Below are 19,126 nucleotides of genomic sequence, written 5' to 3' on the forward strand. Positions count from 1 at the left end.
CGAAAACGGCGAAGCTATCGAATGTTCACATTCTACTTCGTGAGCATCTACGGCAAGAGGTAGGAGGACAATGAGATCATCACTACGCGCTAAACCGCTGGACGTCTACGACTCTTCACAGAACTTGAAGTTCGGAGGCTTGGCTGCTCTGTAAAGTAGGACAAATGGTGATCTATGGCATCTCTGCCGAAGAAGCACAGTGCTCCTGCACGTGGTCGTGTTTCGGAGTACCAAGTTCATCGTACATTGTTGAACATGTAGCCCTGCAGCAGACCACCCCTACGTGTTCACACGTTGACACAACGACATCGTCAGTTAACGATTGCAGTGAGCACCACCAGACCATCGGGACTCAACCGCCGATCAATGGGTACGCGGCGGCTCTTTGGGTGAGTCACAGTTTTGCTACAGTAGGCCGATGACCGTCATCGAGGTGAACGGTGGCTCGAAATATACAGAGCACTACGGACGGAGGCTGGTGGGAGCTGTATTAAGCTATGTGACACATTCTCCTGCGCTTGCGTGATGCCTGTGGTAGTAATCAGAGATACGCAGACAGCTGCGAAGAGCCACCTGCATCCCTTCATGCCTGATGTCTTCCCCTACGGCAACGTCATCTTTGAGTAGTATAATTGTCTATGTCTCGGAGCCAGAACCGTGCTACATTGGTGCGGTTATAGTGAACTCACATTGATGTCTGGAAACCAAATTCGCCTGATGTAAATCCTATGGAACTCACCTGAGTCGCTATCGGAGCCTTCACCGAGTACGCAAATCAGCAGTCCGTTATTTACGCGAGTTACATGACCTGCGGGTGGACATCTGGTGCCACATGCCCCTACAAACCTACCAACAAACTTTATGATCCCTGATACGGAGAATCAGTGCTATATTGTCTTCCAAAGACATGCAGACAAGCTATTAAGCAGGTGGTCATAATGTTTTGGCTCATCGGTATATATGTGTGTGTGTGTGTTTGAGGTTTACGGGCGCTAAACAGCGTGGTCATCAGCGCCCTAACGCATAAAAACAGGAACACATGCAGTGAAGGGACTAAGACGGACAGCGAACAAGGAGAACGGCTAAAAGACATAGACCTGACGCAGTTCCAAATCCTCACATACAGAGGCAAAACAAGAGGAGAAGAAACGCACTAAAAAGGAAAGGAAACACAAGGAAAGGAGGATAGAAACCGAAGGGAAACAAGGAGGTATTCGTGACTGGCGGACCTCTTACCTAAAACGTAGGTGAGCCAGTCACCCAGCAGGACATTAAAACCCTCCCTAAAATCCGAGGCAACAAATTCGACAGGACACGAAACCGTAAGACCTTAACCACAGTCGTTGCGTCGTCTTGCAAAATAGAGGGCAAATCCGGTGGCAAAGAAACCACCGCCCTCGGGTCAGAGAATAAAAGACAGTCAAGTAAAATGCGGCGGACAGTAGTCTGGACGCCACAAGCACTGCAGATTGGTGGGTCCTCCCGCCGGAGTAAAAAACCATGTGTTAAGGGACTGTGCCCGATGCGGAGGCGAGTGAGGAGAACCTCATCCCGCCTGCACGACTGGTAGGACGTACGCCATGGTCGCGTGGTGGCCTTGACCAGACGCAGCTTATTGTCACCGACTGCCAGCCACTCCTCTTCCCATTGACGCATAACACGAAAACGCAGGAGGGAGGTAACAGCATGGAGGGGGACGGCACATTCAACAACGTGAGGGAGGGAACATGCATCTTTGGCAGCCACATCCGCCAGTTCCTTTCCCCTAATACCCACGTGCCCCGGCACCCAGGGGAAAGAAACCTCCTTCCCCTGCCGTTGCAGGTGGAGTAGGGCATCATGGATGTTCTGGAAGACCGTATCCGCTGGGTACAAGTGTTGCATGGTCTGAAGGGCACTCAGGGAGTCAGAACAGATGAGGAACTTAAGACTGGGAACACATCTCATCTGCTCCAATGCCCGCAAGATCGCAAACAATTCGGCATCAAAGATGGTAAACGCCGCAGGAAGCCGTCTTTGAGACGAAGGTGGATTAGCCAGTATCTAGCGGGCGCGTGGTCGCCAGACGTGGTTTGCCGGATCTGAAGGAATACTAGGTGCTCTGCTTCAGTGTGTTCTGTATTAAATGCTCTGGACTTAGTGTCTTGATAGAGTACGGTGTAGTGAGCTATCAACTGAGGCTGCATTGTATTACATTGGGAAAAACGGATAGCGATAACTAAATGTAGCTTATGGTTTGTATCGAGGAGGTGGTTCTGAGAATTGTACATATTATTTTCTATACGCCGACTGCTAAATACAAGTTAATATGTTTCCATATTTTAAGACTTGGAGAGCTGTACTGAAGCACTGTGCTTGCTTAACCAATGTTAGATGAGCAGCAGAGTAGCACTTGCGGTTACGGTCAGTGTGGGGCAGATTCCGCCCTGGTTAGGTGTCCTGTCTTATTCGTAACTGGCTTTAGCAAGACGTTATTTCTTTCACCAAACAGGTTGAGCCGTGGTGCGCTTTTTCTGGCACACCTGCTCCTTGGCACGACTATCGATTACCCGGCTACACGACGATTTTTGCCCCTGTTGCGCTGTGGCGGCGGGTATTTGCGGTCGGGGAGTTGGTCGTCGGACTCGCTACGAGGCGGTGGGACGTCCTTGAGGGGACGAAGGAGCAAAATACGCGGGCTCGGCCTGCAGCGGCGCCGCCGGTCTACCCTGCAGGACGGTCGCGAGTTTGTGGTACACCTGCCTGATGTCAACTCCGGGCGCTGCTCGTCGCATTGCATTATGCCTGTTTTCTCGGACAGACCATTTCCTCGAGACCATCTCGTGCAGCGCTCTCCACCGGAGGTGTAAGTGGTTTTGGTGCATTCGTTTCGTGGAACCATTTGCGTTGTGGCGACGATCACTTGTTGGTTCGTTGGTTGGTTGCCCTAATGTATGTGTCGTTAATACTTGATCCGAGTGTTTTCATGACTTTCAAATGTACGTTGAAGAGCTGATCTTTGTATGACGGTGCATGGCATTACGTACATAATGTAACATTATTCAGATTTGATTCTTGAGTTTCTCCCGGCGTATTTGATAATCAAAATATCCACGGGTGTGCTGCCGGTCTATAGTGTCCAATGGGCACAATATTTCGGCGATCATACATGTCGCCATCATCAGGTGAACTGACGGACTGAGCTCCTGTGAACTTGCCGGCACGGAGATCCGTACGCTATGGCTGCTCAGAGGGAACTGGGTTCTGTCGCCTGCTGCTCTCATCTGTTGCTTTCCCCTCTTTGGGGAAGTGTGAGGGGGAGTCTGTAGCCTTTAGGCTTTTACTCCCCTGTGAAAGTGTGTGTGTGATTTTTCTGTAGTTTTTGGTGTCTGTGATTTGTGATGATTGTTGTGAGTGTGTCTGGTACTTGCCTGAGGTGGGCGAGAAGTTTGTTGTTATATGGGAAGGAACAGGATGATGGATTTGGTGTAGGGATTTTCTCTTCGACTTAGTCGTCGAAGATCGTCATAGGGCGCTTGTGCTTATCGCGGGATATGTCATACCGACCTAGGGAGTGGATGAGTGCGTTTCTGGATCTGGAAGAACCCTCATAGAAGGCCCTTGCCAGATCCTGGAAACGCTCTCTCAGGAGTGGGATTTCGGCTGCGGCGTGCAAGTCGTCTGTAGGGAATCCAAGAGTTAAGCGCAGTGCCCTTCTGAGGGCGCGGTTCTGCAGCCTCTGTCCAGGTGCTGCTTTGCCGCGTATCCCCAGACAGGGCACGCATACTCCATTACTGGCCGGATCAGGGCCTGATACACATTTAATGCTACTGGGCAGGGAAGGGAGCTGTTTGTGTTCAGGATAGGATATAGGATGGACATTCTGGCGCAGGCCTTCCTGTGGACCTCGTCTATGTGGGGTTTCCACGTAAGACGAGAGTCCAAGGTTACGGCAAGGTACTTGGCGGTTCTGCGCCAGGGGAGCTGGGTTCCATTTAGGTGAAGGTGGAGGGGGGGACGTTGAGGAGGATCGCGCCTTCCGAGCCTGCGGGTAATCAGCATTGCCTGCGTCTTCTCAGAGTTGATGGTGATGCGCCAGCGACGGGCCCAAGTTTCTGTGTCATCTAAAACCTTTTGTAGCCTACGGATGACCAGGTCCTTGTTCGCGTTTCTCGTGTGGAAGGCTGTATCGTCAGCGTACTGTGCGGTGTGCACCAGGGGGGCCGTTGGTGTGTCCGCAGTGTACAAACTGTACAATACGGGCCCCAGGACCTATCCCTGTGGCACCCCAGCACGAATACGCCTTCTGGTGGAGGTGACAGTTTCTACTTTGACGGAGAAAGTCCTATTCGTGAGGTAGCTCTTGATCAGCTGAACTATGCTCCCGGGAAACCCTTGTGTGTACAACTTGTAGAGTAGCCCTCTATGCCATACTGAATCAAAGGCTTTGGCTACGTCTAATAGCACTATCCCGCAGTAGCCTCTGTGGCTGAAGCCCTCTGTGGCTGCTTCAACCATTCTCATGACCTGTTGTGGGGCAGAGTGGTTCTGTCGGAAGCCAAATTGGAAATCCGGCAGAATTTGCTCTCTGGTAATATGTTCTTGTATGGGTCTTAGCAGGAGGCGCTCATAGATCTTGCTGAGAGTTGGCAAGAGGCTAATCGGCCTGTAGTGCTGCGGGAATAGAGGGTCTTTCCCTGGTTTGTGTATCGCGACCACTTCCGCATGTTTCCAGCAAGCTGGAAAAACACGGGATCGAGTAATCTCGTTGAGGACGTTCGCGAGGTGTGTGATCGCTGTGGGTGGGAGTTTTTTGACTAACTGATTTGTGACACTGTCGTGCCCTGGCGCCTTTTTTGTAGGGAGGGACCTGATTACTCTTGCCACGTCCTCGGGGGCAAAAAGTATGGGTTCGTCCTCTGGGTCCTCCTCGGCATTGAGGAAGACAGCCAGTTGACGACGGACCACTCTTTCATGGTCGTCATCCTGGGGTTCTGCCGCTTGGAACTGCTTCTCGAAGGAGTCGGCGAGGGCGTTGGCCTTTCCAGCATGGCTGTAGACCAGTCCCCGCTCGCCATGCAGTGGCGGCATCCTAGCGCGTCGTTTTGTAAACTGTTTTGTCGCTTGCCATAGTGTATGATCGTCTACTTTGAGAGCTGTGAGGCGGTTTTGCCATTGCTGGTTTCTGTGCTCATTGAGCGCTATCTTCAGTTGTCTCTGTAGACGATTGAGCAGCCTCCTGGTGGCCTGATTTCTGGTGATCTTCCACTCTTTTGCTACTCTGTTCTTATGTCGAATTTGAGCTAGCAAGTGTTCCGGGAGCTGTATTTGCGGTGGTTGGCCATCCCTTTGTGGAGGGGTGGCTTCTTCCGCTGCCTGCAAGATGCTGTCTGTTAGGTCTTGTAGCGCTTGTTCTACTGTTTCGGCAGTAGGTGGCGGAGCGCGAGCGATATCAGAGGCGACAGTTTCTTGGTATCGCTCCCAGTCTGTACGTTTATACGACGTCTGGTACCGTGGGAGTGCTACCCATTCTCCCACATCGACCTCCAGAATCACTGGGTTGTGGTCGGAGGACATTCTGTTGATTGTCCTTGCGGTCACAAACCCTGCGATCCTCCTAGTGAGAGCTATATCTATCACGTCGGGCCTGGCTCCATTTTTTGGAAAATGTGTGGGCTCGACTGGACCCCATGTTTCGAAGTGGTGGATGCGCGCTAGTTGTTGCAGTTTGGCGCCTGCTCTGGAAGTTACTCTAGAATTCCAATCATGATGTTTGGCATTGAAGTCTCCCCCTATTATGAGTTTGCCTTCAATTTGCCCTAGAGCAGCTATGTCCCCCTCTTCTATCTGGTCATGTGGGGGTCGGTAGACTGCAACAATTGTCAGGGGTCCAATGGCAGTGGTTACTTCCACCGCCACTGCTTCGATTTTGTTGGTAGCTGGTAAGAATACCTGGTGGTGGGGGATCCCTCTTTTTATGTATATGGCCACTCCTCCGCCTTGGGTTGGCCTGTCTTTACGGTAGCTAACGTAGTTGGGAACTGTCGCCTTTATTCCCGGTTTTCGGTGGGTTTCCCCCATCATACACATGTCGATGGAGAACTCCTTCACGAGTTCTCTGAACTCGACCTCTTGATTAACAATGCCGTCTGCGTTAAAGACGCACATTGTCAGGCCTTGAATATTCGGTCGTCTATTCATGATGGGGTTTTGATACTACTGAGGAATTCGCAGAGGGGAGCGACTGCTGGACTGTTGCCTGAAGGGCGACGAGGATCTGTGTGTTCTGCTTCTGGGCTTCCCTGAATTCCTTCATCATTTCCATGACGAGATTCATGGTCTGCACCATTACGCCTAACACCTGATCCATGGGGGGGGGGGGGGGGGAGTGTGTGTTGGGTTCCCTAGTGCTTCCTCCGTCTTGGTGGACCTGGTCGTTGTTGCTGTGTATTTCCCGGTGTTGTTCACGTGACAGTGTCTGGTGTTGTGATGATTGGGCCACGCTTTCATGGTTCCTCGGAGGAGAAACCACTTCCGCATAAGTCGCCCTCGGTGTGTCCGGCCTTGGTTTTACCCAAGCCTTGTCCGTGTGTGTTGTCATGTTTAGTTTTCTTGTGTGTCTGGGTGGGTTTCTGGTATTTTGTTTCTGTGTGTGGGGGGCGGTCTTTGCACCCTTTGCCTGTTGTGTGTGTCGTTTGTGGACCTCACAGCCTTGGTAACCCGCTGTGTGGTTTTTGCCACACAGCGCGCACCTTATTTGTGGGTCCGTGTGTAGAAGTGTACATGTTCTTGGTGTCGTGGGCCTCGGTGCACTTGCTGCACCTTACTGGCATGGTGCAGTAGGCGGCGATGTGATTCAGGCCCTGACACCTGAAGCACTGCACCGTCTTGTTCTTATGGCGCAGCGGTTCAGTGGTGACAGGCACAGCCAAAACCATTCTTATCTCCCTTTTGTTCTGAGGGATGTCTGGGAGTGTGGCCTGGTATAGTGGCCACTTACTGTTGATGTTGCCCATCTGTTGGACCGCCTTGACGACGTACCCCTGGGCAGTCAAATCTGATTTGATCGCCTGGGGGGACACTCGTCTTGGGAGGTCTCTTATCACTATGTTCCTGTTCCTTGTTTTAGTTGTGGGGAACGTGTAGTGTGGTATGTTTTTGTTTGTAAAAAGTGTTTTGACTGTTGTGTAGTTTTCAAGTGTGTGTAGTGTGATTTTGATCTTGTCTCCACCAGCAGGTTTTGCCTGGAAACTGCCTCCCCCGATTTCTGCCTTCAAAAGCTCGAAGAGCTCTTCATAGCTTTGTGCAAACTCTGCTACGATCGGGGGGAGGTGGTGGGCGACTTGCTTCTGTGTTTGTGTTGTGTTTTCTGTTGCCTCTGGCTCATCAGCAACCGCCTGAAATCTGTTCGGGGTGGGTTCCACTCCCCGGGCCGGCGGGTGCCTCAGCTGGCGAAATGTTTTCCTCGCCAGCTCGAAACCATCCGCATCCTGCCCGGTTACGCGGTTCCTTTCCAGTGTTTCCCGGTGTTTCCCGGTCCCCTCCCAGTGTGACGACAGGTGCTGTCGGGGGCGCTGGCTCCTTAGAGGGTGTGGAAGCGGTTGGGGTGGGGGTGGTGGATTTCTTCTTCCCTTTGGAGTGTTTCTCCTTCCTGTCCTTCCTTACGCGCCGCTGGTTGGATGTGGTGGACTTGAGTGGGGGGGGGGGGGGGATTTAAGGTATTTGGAGCGGGTGGAGGACTGAGACGAGGGGGTGGGTTTGGGGAGGATTTTGGTCGGCAGACGGATCGTCTGCTTGCCTTTTTTCATGGATTCAATGAATTCAGGTAGTGTGCGGGTGGCGCTGGCAAGCAGGAGCGGAGGTAGGACAAGGTTAGAAGGGGTGGGATTGCAAGTACTGACGATGTATGAGGTTGTTGGTGTTCTGTGTAGGGTGGCATTATTTGCTGTGTTATTTGCCATGTCCTGAACGGAGAAGGGGGGCGCTGCCAGGGGGGTGCCAGTTACAGCCATCATTGACACTGTTAGGTGGCCCGGCTGCATTGCTGGCCCTATTTTCCTAGTGGACGCGGAGGTCTGATCGGCGGCGGCGGAAACCTTCTCTGCAGTTCCGCGGCCGGCTGCCAGGTCCTGGCCCACAATTTCCCTACTCTTGGGGGGAGCAGAGCCTGGCTCTGCGGCAGCTGGGGCGCTCGAGACGGCCGACGACGCGGCCCGCGGCAAACACAAGACGCGCTTTTTGTCAACAGCAGTTGACTGCTTTGACCTCAAAGCACCACTGGAGCTCGACATCCCCAAAACCAGAAGAAACACGACAATTCTGCTGCCGGACGTCGCAAAGTAATGAATCCTGCCCGCCGTTGCTTGCTGTAGACCTGTGAGCGAGTTACCGCCAATGCTTTAATAAAAGCAGAGCCGAATAATCTCCTGTTTTGTCTCCCGTGCAAGCGGGGGCCTATGACTGACAGTAAGCGAGTGAGAGGAGCGATGCTCAACCCTCGACTGCTACTCAGCGAGTGAGGGTTCTGTCGCGGCGGCGGCCGATTTAAACAACCTCCGCCCGCGGCGCGTTCCCTCCGCCGTCCGCGCCCCGCACCCCGGTCGCGCGGTGGAACAGATTGCGACGGCGTCTGAGATGACGTCGGTGTGATGGCTCTGTCCGCCGTGGTCGTCACAACTATACGTTTGCTCGATTTACTCTTGATTAACCCAATCGCTGGTTCCCAAGTCTTGCTAAGATTATAGCCACAGTCACGGTTTATGAGGTCGTCATTGGTGCGAATTTCGATGGCCTCTCTAACAACGCTGTCCCAGTATCTCGACGTCTGTACCAGAATCCTCGTGCGGTCATACTCCATGGCGTGATTTTCCGACAAACAATGTTCAGCGACCGCCGACTTGCTCGGATACATCAGTCGAGTGTGCCTCTGGTGTTCACGGCATCGATCCTCGACGGTACGCATCGTCTGACCAATATACGACTTGCCACATTGACAAGGAATCTGGTACACGCCGGCCTTCCTCAAACCGAGGTCATCTTTGGCGCTCCCCACCAGTGCACTTACTTTTTCCTGGGAATGGCTTGATGGTGTCACCTGCGTGTCAGCTGATTCCGCCCATAAGAAGGCTACGGGACGTCAAACAGCCAAGTTCTCTCGTCTCCTTGACAAACCATCTCTGCAGGTTCCGTGCAAGACTGTCATCAATTTGAGTGGCATGGTGTTGAGTGATGATGCGGTCTCGGTTTTGCAGAAAGATCTCAACTTCGCTCCCACCCCCAAGTTCACTCCGGTCGCAGAAATTGTTAGTGCTGTTGAACAGGTTGCATCTCGACTTCCGCCAGAATCAGCCGAGGAAATACGTCGTGAAACTTGTCCTGCCTTGACGAAATCCAAGCCGATGAAGTCAAATATCAGCAGTAAAGAGAGGGCGGCCATTCGTGATCTGAGGGAGCGCTCTGAAATTGTTGTCTTACCGGCTGACAAAGGCAATGCTACAGTTGTTGTCTCCCATACGGACTACACTGATAAGATGCAGAGCCTGCTAAATGACGATTCCTACCGGAAGATCAGCGTTGACCCTACAAAGAAGGTGGAGAACAAGACGAGGGAGCTTCTCAAGGACGCAGATTTACCGGAGGGTGACGCCAAGAAATTGTTACCCCAAGGTCCGGTACCTCCTAGACTATATGGACTCCCGAAGGTTCACAAAGAGGGGATACCATTACGCCCCATTGTCAGCAACATCAGGGCACCTACATATTTGTTGGCCAAATACCTGACAAGAATATAAAGTCCTTATGTGGGTAAATTCCCTCATCACATCCGTAATTCCGTGGATTTTGTTAAACGCCTTGATAGCTTCAGGTTGGATGAGTCAGATATCATGGTGAGTTTTGACGTCGTTTCCTTGTTTACGAGGGTACCCCTTCGAGAGTCACTAGAATTGATTAGTCAGAAGTTTGACGAGAAGACCACTGAACGTTTTAGGCATGTCTTGACTTCCACGTATTTTCTTTTTAATGGAGAATACTACGAACAAACGGAGGGAGTCGGCATGGGTAGCCCACTCTCACCAGTGGTAGCGAATTTATACATGGAAAACTTCGAGGAGGAAGCCCTGTCGTCATCCGTATGGAAACCTACTTGCTCTTTCCGTTACGTGGACGACACGTTAGTCATCTGGCCACATGGTATGGATAAACTCCTTGACTCCCTTACACATCTAAACTCCATACACCCAAACATCAAATTCACTATGGAGACTGAAACGGAGGGTAAATTACCTTTCCTTGACGTCTTGGTCAAGAGAAGGGCTGACGGCAGCCTAGGTCATGGGGTGTATCGGAAGACAACGCACACTGATCTGTATTTGCACGCAGACAGCTGCCACCACCCTTCACAGAGGAACGGGGTACTTAAAACTCTAGTACATAGGGCGCGCACTATCTCTGACGCAGAGATTCTACCCCAGGAATTGGAACACTTGAGAACTGTATTTCGAAAAAATGGGTACTCAGAGTGGCAGATTCAACGTGCTCTCCGCCCAACCACTGCAGCACAACCTGTTGAGATGGATGAAGTCACGAGGGAGGAGGTAGGCACTGCATTTATTCCATACACAGTCGCACTCTCGGGGAACATCGCCCGCATTCTGAAGAAACACCAGGTCGGAACTGTGTTTTGTCCTCCAAATAAAACTCGTGCACTGGTGGGGAGCGCCAAAGATGACCTCGGTTTGAGGAAGGCCGGCGTGTGCCAGATTCCGTGTCAATGTGGCAAGTCGTATATTGGTCAGACGATGCGTACCGTCGAGGATCGATGCCGTGAACACCAGAGGCACACTCGACTGATGTATCCGAGCAAGTCGGCGGTCGCTGAACATTGTTTGTCGGAAAATCACGCCATGGAGTATGACCGCACGAGGATTCTGGTACAGACGTCGAGATACTGGGACAGCGTTGTTAGTGAGGCCATCGAAATTCGCACCAATGACGACCTCATAAACCGTGACTGTGGCTATTATCTTAGCAAGGCTTGGGAACCAGCGATTGGGTTAATCAAGAGTAAATCGAGCAAACGTATAGTTGTGACGACCACGGCGGACAGAGCCATCACACCGATGTCATCTCAGACGCCGTCGCAATCTGTTCCACCTCGCGACCGGGGCGCGGGGCGCGGACGGCGGAGGGAATGCGCCGCGGGCGGAGGGTATTTAAATCGGCCGCCGCCGCGACCGAACGCAGTTCCCTCTGAGCAGCCATAGCGTACGGATCTCCGTGCCGGCACGTTCACAGGAGCTCAGTCCGTCAGTTCACCTGATGATGGCGACATGTATGATCGCCGAAATATTGTGCCCGTTGGACACTATAGACCGGCAGCACACCCGTGGATATTTTGATTATTCTGATTGTTCTGTATAGAGACCTTCCGCATTAGGAATTAGGTAAAAACGCTGAGGGTAAAAAGAAAATTTCACGTGTTTATTCTCTAACTCGTTCTCTCGAATTTCACGAATATTCATTTAATTACTTTTGCAAGACAGCAGGACTGAAAATTCTTGAGGCTGGCACTAACGCCTTATGCAAAGGTAATTACGGAAATTTTCTTGTGCTTCAACTCGACCGACAGTTCAATTGACACCACCTCCAGTCCGAAAACATATATTCAAAAATTAAACTTTTATTAGCATTGGTAAGTCACTTTTTGCGTTAACAGTTTCAGAGTAACAGGTATTTCGTCTTCTTTTTATACCTGTGATAACGTTACATTACTAGGTTATTACACTCAAGAGTAGATGACTTCAGATGGCAGGAGAATTTCTGCTGTTATACGTACATGTGTCTTTGACGAATCATTCCTGAAGACATACAGATCGCATATTAGTATTTACATTTTATTGGCTATACATACCAAGGATCTTTAATTGAGATAATATCAAGAGGAAACTACATGCAGTCATGGACTGTGCGGGTGGTCCCGGCGGAGGTTTGAGTCCTCCGTTGGGCATGGATGTGTATGTTTGTCCTATGGATAATTTAGGTTAAGTAGTGTGTAAGCTTAGGGAATGATGACCTTAGCAGTTAAGTTCCATAAGATTTCACACACATTTTAAAATATTTTTTTTTAAACTACATGTCCAGTGCTACTGGGGAAGATATAACGAATTTAGTAATAGACGCCATACAGTATACTTTCCCCAATATTATGTAGTTTTCTTTGACTGCTGCCCTTCCACAAGCTGCCCCTCATGCCGAGCAGTGCAGATAGCGGGAGCGGGTGCAGGGTAAGCGCGGCCGCGGTTACTCACCGACAATGTTGAGCGTGACGGCGAGGCTGCGCACGGGCTGCGTGCTGACCTGGCACTCGTAGACGCCGGCGTCGCGCCGCTGCGCCCACTTGATGTGCAGCGTCCACTCGTCCAGGTCGCGGTGGTGCGACGCCTGGAAGCGCTGGTCGCTCGTGTACGTGTACGAGCCCACCGTCAGGATGTGCAGGTCCCGGTGCCGCACCCACGACACCTGCACAAAGAGGAACCTCAGTCTGTTACCTCTGGCGAAGACCACGCAGCGTACGCCAGATAATTTGCCGCAGTTGTTAAATAAAATACACCTTTTTAACATGAACAATCTTATAATTTAAACAGCCACATTCATAGTAAATTAAAACAGCTAATAGCTGTTCACTGACAATTTTTTCACGGCCAGTTTTGGTACCTAGAAGCAGCAACTTCAGGCGGTTCTAGATAGTAACGAAAGCATCCTTGTAACCTGTATGTATCCAAAAAGTTATTAGGGGTGAAGTGAGTTTATAACGACTCGAACATTGTGGGAATGATTTCAACGAGGTGTCCGAATGTCTGTGGAAGAATGGGAGCGCATTCTTTTTCAAGAGTCGAAATCAGACACGGTGTTAGACGCTGGAGACCGGAGCGCATTCGACGATCTAACTCATCCCAAAGGCGTCCCACTAGTTTCAGGGAGGTACTCTTGGGAGGCCATTCGGTTTGTGGAATATTATTTTCCACAAAACATTGCCTCACAGATAATAATAATAATGAGCGTATGGCATTGGTGGTCTGGGTACCCCTCACGGGGCGGTTCGGCCGCCGCTCCACAAGTTCTTTACCGCCACTACGGCGACTTGCGAGTGAATGAGGATGAAATGATGATGGAAGACACACAACACCCAGTCATCCCAAGGCACAGAAGATCCCTGACCCCCGCCGGGAATCGAACACGGGACCCCGTGCGTGGAGAGCAAGAACGCTACCGCAAGACCACGAGCCGCGGACGCCTCACAGATGATACTTTGCGACAGAGTAATTTGTAATGGTGATACAATCGTCTCCGAACTGTTTCCTCTAAAGCACGCAGCACACAATGCTCTAAAATGTGTTCATAGCCTTCTACATTTACCGTCTTCTTAAGCGCAGTAAGGGAACTAATGCCAAACCACGTGAAAAATTCCTCCTTCCGCACCGACACCTACATCGTACATCGCTATCGGAGCTATTCTAGTTACTACGAGGGCTGTTCAGAAAGTAAGCTCCGATTGATCGCGAAATGGAAACGACTATGATAATCCGATAAAGCTTTGCACAGATGTGTTGGGCAGTGTCTCTAGTATGACCCTAGATAGCATCACGTCACTCCTCTCATTTCTGAGCTCACAGTGATCGCGTAAAGTTGGCTAGAGAATAGTGTCTCCCGCCAAGTACGAGGACCTGGTGAGAAATTTCACCTGAAGCTATACAGCCAACATTACATAACTGTCGTGCAGTTTCTTCTACAAGGCAATATCCTCAGCCGCATTCTGAAGGGGCAATGAAGATGCTCCTGCATCGTGTTCAATTGGAAATGTTTGACTACCCACAATACAGCCCGTAATTGACTCCCCCTGCGTTTCATTTCTGCTCACATGAACCGCTGGCTATGAATACAACAGTTTGGCACAGAAAACGAGCTGTAGGCCAGCGTAGAGAATTGGCGGAAAGCACGTAGAGAAGTAGCTGGATGGTGTAGCTAACTGTTAAAAATAAAACATTTCTAATTTTCACTGTGGTTCCCATTTCGCGATCAATCGGAGCTTACTTTCTGAACAGCCCTCGTATTTACTACAACGGAGATCTTCGCAAAAGCAGTCGGCAACCTTTTGGGCAGTTCGGGCACGCGTGCAGCCCCCACGGACCCTGCAAGCCTCCAGAGTCACGAACTCATCCTGCCGCAGTAACGGACGGACAACAGGTGGCGGTACCAGCGCTAGCAGAGGTCGCCACTTCCAAGGGACGTATTTGCGTCCGCCACACGCGTTACCAGAAAGTAGTTCCGTAAGTCATACAATGAAGGCTTTCACTACCGGATGTTTCAGCTGCTTTAATTTTACCGGGTTGATGGCCGTGGTCCATTGAACTCTTCAATCCCTGACGTTTCGTCCAACGTAGCCTTGGATGAAACGTCAGGGATTGAAGAGTTCCAGGGTCCACGGCCATACAACCCGGAAAAATTCTCGGCAGCAGTGCCGTAAGTATTCCGCCGCCGGAAACTATAAAGGTCGGCGCCAGAGCTGTACGGATTAGTTCTTTCGGCTACGAGACCCTCTACTGTCTTCCGTGGCGGTGGGGCGGGGGCGGGGCGGGGGCGGGGGGGGGGGCGGTGACGGGGCGGGGCGGCGGGGGGGGGACGGGGGGTGCTAACTGTCCCAGCTTCTTAGGACACTCTCGAAGTCTATCATAGGGACCGACGCCGCCGTATCGAGCATTCGTCGTTGTTTCCCCTGGTGCAGTCAGACTGCATCCAGGACAGACTTTTCTGTTCCCATGATGGTGCTGTTCAGGACAGCTTCTTCGGACTTTCCCATAACAAGAGTATCTGTCTATGAAGATCCTAACTGTTTTACTTTGTCAGACCCTGGAATCAACATACTGTCATGTCTTCATACCCGTGGGACACTGTAATTGTAATTTTGTTACTGTCGTCGAAGCAGACTTTTCTTTGGTTGATCAATAAACTTTTGTAAAATTGGACGAATATTTCGTCTGTGTCGGTTGAGCGATGCACACTATTGGTACTTCTCTACGAATTCACCAAACCCAGAGAATCAAGCCGGTTAGCCACAGGCTATGGCGTGCTTCATCATTCCGAACAACTTGTTTACAGTCATCCACTGTCCAGTTGCGTCCCTTTTTCACCACCTCAAGCGTCACCTGGCATTGACTACGGAAATGTGTGGCTGAAGTGTGGCTGCTAGCCCATTGTACCCTATTCTTTTTATTTTCCTGGACTCAGGTAGACTGTTGCTAGGACATTGAAACTCTCGAGTGATTCCCTCCACTTAGTTCATTCGATTTCTTACAACTAGCCTCCGTAATGCTTGACGATCTGAGTCCGTCAGCGCGTTACTCTGCCGGGTTTTGATCCAGATGAGGTTGTTCCGTGGCGTCTCCACTTCACAGTCACATCACCAATAGTCGGACACATTCATAAGGATTGAAATGTTCCTCATGAATTTGTTACTCAGGTGACGTGCACTGACTAGTCCACGTTCGAAGTCAGTGAGCTATACTGACCGTTCCACTGTGACATTACTACCTTATTACTGATACAACTCCCCGCCTCTTTTTGTGTTGGTGGTTCCGCGTCTCATGACATCTACTCGTCTATTCGGAATTACAAGGTGTCCAGATAACTTTGATCAAACAGTGTAAGTGCGAATACATTCATATATTCCTTTTGGCCGTTAGGCAGCGTACAAGCAGTATTAACTCTTCGAGGTTTGGTCACCCTGAAGACAGTCGTTAAACAAACGTCGGATTTGAAAGAGATTTTAGTTTCAAAATGTCAAAGGCAAAAGCCCAAATGAATTTTATTCAAAAAATGCCTCTTGTCCTGCTGAATTTATTCGATCCTTTTGGAAGAGCGAATGTAGTGAAGCGTCTAAACTCCGCAGGTTGTCGTGTTTTAAATAAGTCTGGTAAAACGAACTTGAATAAAGCCGTAAACGCCTGTTAATTGATAATTTATTTACGACCAGTTTCTCTTCGCCTAAGTACCATCTTCAGTTGGTTCCTAGTATAAAAGAAAGCATCCTTGTAATTTATACATTTAAAAATTTAATTAAGGACAGCTGTTAAAAGTAATCCTAAATGATAGGTACTTACAGTAGTGTCCCAGAGATTAACACATAGAGACACCCCCAAAGTTCTTAGTCACAGAATCCAGCCCCCTGAAAAGGGGATGTAATGAGTAAATAAGAAGCGGCAGAGCATTGGGGCGTATAGTGCAGGGGATGAGGAACAATGGCAAAAAGAACAGTGGTTAGTGTTAAATAGGATATAAAAGGAAACATAATAAACATAAAATAACTTAGACGCTCTCCTGATATTTTTGTAGGGGAGCGACTGTCTAAGATATTTAACCTATTAATGAGCCCCGTTGCTACAAATATATGAACTACCCAGGGAAAAAAAGGTTATGATAGATTAGAAATCGGAAAACAAGAAGATAGTTGGTGTATCCTGCCTAGCTGTCAAAGACGGGGTGTCTAGGAAACTTGCTTCTCGGATCGCTAGACAACAATTCAAACAAATAGTATTAAAGAGCATTTTTACGAATTGAATCAATGACAATACTTAACTTTGATAAAAACACGAAAGTGTTGCAAGCAAATTGCTACATGTAAATAAGAAATCTCTTCAGTATACACAATTCCTAAGTCGCTGTTCTTGAAGTGCCTAATTTTGATGCTGCTGTATAAGTGGCCACGACCAATGTGGAGTGGCACTTGTGTTTTCACCTAGAGGCCACTGCTGTCGCGTTGTCGTCCTAGAGAGGGGTAGGTCAGTGTGCTGACGTCTTCATCACGACCCTCTCTGTTCTATCGTTGCCGAATGGCTATCTTACACTTCAGCAACGTTTTCTAGACCTCCGCTTGTTTCGGATGGTGATCTAAAGATGTCATCGCTGTTTTACGATGTTACTCTCGCTATTATGATATTCAGCGAGGCAATAACCGCGAAGATCATACGTCCGTATCTTGCTGGTAGTAGAAGATCTGTGTCTAAATTTAAGATGGCACAATCTGCACTTACTATACGCAAAATGTCGCCAATGAATAAAGCAAGTTATGACACAAACACAGAAACATTGAAGGCTACATGATAGATAAATTTGTCCTTTGGATGACAGCGAGGGTATGGAAGAGTTCACCATGATTATGTAACAGTATAATAACCATACCACAAAAGCAGACTCAATAACGAACAGAATTCCTGATGACAAAAGCTGAACAAAATCAAATCAAGAACAAGGACAGCAAAGTGAGAGGTATTATTCAAATTGTTAAAAAAATATACAAGTATTTCTGCCCTGCCGAAGAATGAAACGTGGACAGAATCAAATGAAGAGCAAGAAATGCTAGTCGATAAGAGTTCGAAAATAATTTTTATATATCTGATATTGCTCCGCCGACGACGATCACAAGATAATGCAAGCTTTCCATCGTCGGGCTGCCCCATTCAGATCTTGGCTATCACGTAATTAAAGAGCAATGCTTTTGTTGAAAGAACAGCTGCCTTCCGTGGTGGTGTTAACTGTAGATTCAGCATTGAAGACACATGCGACATCAGAATTTCGGAAAAATAACCGTCGACATAATTCCAAAGGTACAAGAGTAGTTAAGTATAAGACTATCGCACAATATGCTTAACAGCTCGTACATCTAAGTTGCTGATCTGAATTACACAGAAGATTGGAAAACAAAACTGCAGATCTGTTAGATGACCATCAGTTTGACTTTAGAAAGGTAAAGAAGCCGGAGTGACAGTTCTGAGGTAGAGCTCGATAATGGGAGCGAGACTGAAGAAAGATCACTATACGCTCGTTGGATTTTTTGACGTACGAAAACCGTTCGACAATATAAGATTGTGCAAGATGTTCGAAATTTTTAGATAAAGTAGGTGTAAGCTACAGGGAAAGAAAGTAATGTGCAATGTGTGCACGAACTGAAGTGGAGAATAAGACTGGCAGACCAAGGACGAAGTTCCCTATTAAATCAGGATGTAATACAGGAATGCAGTCTTTCGCCAGTATTATTCAATCTACACATCGAAAAACCAACGACGGAAATAAAAAAAAAAAGGACGAAGAGAGGAATCAAAATTCTGGGTGAAAGGTTACGAATGATAAGATTCGCTGATGACTTTGTCAGCGTCAGTCATATTGAAGAAGGTTTACAGGATCTGTTGAATGGAGTGAACAGCCTAATGAGTAAATAAAGACTGAGGGTAAATAGGGGAAAGACGAAAGTAATGACAAGTAGCAGAACTGAGAAAGGCAACAAGCTTAACATCAAAACTGGGGATCACGAAGGAATTCCGCTACCTAGGAAGCGAGGTAGCCGATGACGGACAAAGCCAGGAGGACATAAAAAGCATACTGGCAGAATAAAAAAGTGCATTCCTGGGCAAAATAAATCAAACATGACCTTTATTGGATAAAAAATTATGAGAATGTGCTTTTGGAGCGCGTCATGGACTGGGGGAAACCCGGAACAGATGATAATCTAGATGTGGAGCTACAGAAGATTGTTGAAAATTACGTGGACTGGTAAGATACGAGATGAAGAAGTTCTGGGTGAAAGGTTACGTATGATAAGATTCGCTGATGACGTTGTCAGCCTCAATGAAATTGAAGAAGGACCACAGGATCTGTTGAATGGAATGAACAGCCTAATGAGTACAAAATAAAGACTGAGGGTGAATAGGGGAAAGACGAAAGTAATGAGAAGTAGCAGAACTGAGGCCTACACTCTACTTAAACTAACTTATGCTAAGAACTACCCACACATCCATACCCGGGGGAGGACTCGAACCTTCGGCAGGAAGGACCGCGTATTCCGTGACGTGGCGCCTCAAACCGAGCGTCCATTCTGCGCGGCAAGTACGAGTGACAAGATGATAGAACATTTTTCAAGAAACCAGGGAATTACTTTCACTATAGTGAAGGGAGCCCTAAGATAAAAATTGTAGGGGAATACCGAGGCAGAAATACGCCCTAGAAACAACAAATGTTGTAGGGCGCAAATGATTATCTGAGATTCACACGTTGGTACAGGAAACGAATTCATGATGGACATCATCAAACCAGTCAA

At 49.0% G+C, this 19,126-nt stretch overlaps 1 protein-coding gene across 1 annotated transcript in view; it reads right to left on the reverse strand.

Moving 5' to 3' along the window:
• LOC126088289 (zwei Ig domain protein zig-8-like) overlaps nt 1-19,126 on the reverse strand; it is a 377,426-nt gene that overhangs the window by 174,910 nt on the left and 183,390 nt on the right. The window contains exon 3 of the mRNA XM_049906418.1: nt 12,288-12,498. Coding sequence (XP_049762375.1) covers nt 12,288-12,498 — 211 coding nt within the window. The remainder of the gene's footprint in view (nt 1-12,287; nt 12,499-19,126) is intronic.

The sequence above is a fragment of the Schistocerca cancellata genome, chromosome 6 (assembly GCF_023864275.1).
Source record: "Schistocerca cancellata isolate TAMUIC-IGC-003103 chromosome 6, iqSchCanc2.1, whole genome shotgun sequence".
In the NCBI taxonomy this organism is placed as follows: Eukaryota; Metazoa; Arthropoda; class Insecta; order Orthoptera; family Acrididae; genus Schistocerca; species Schistocerca cancellata.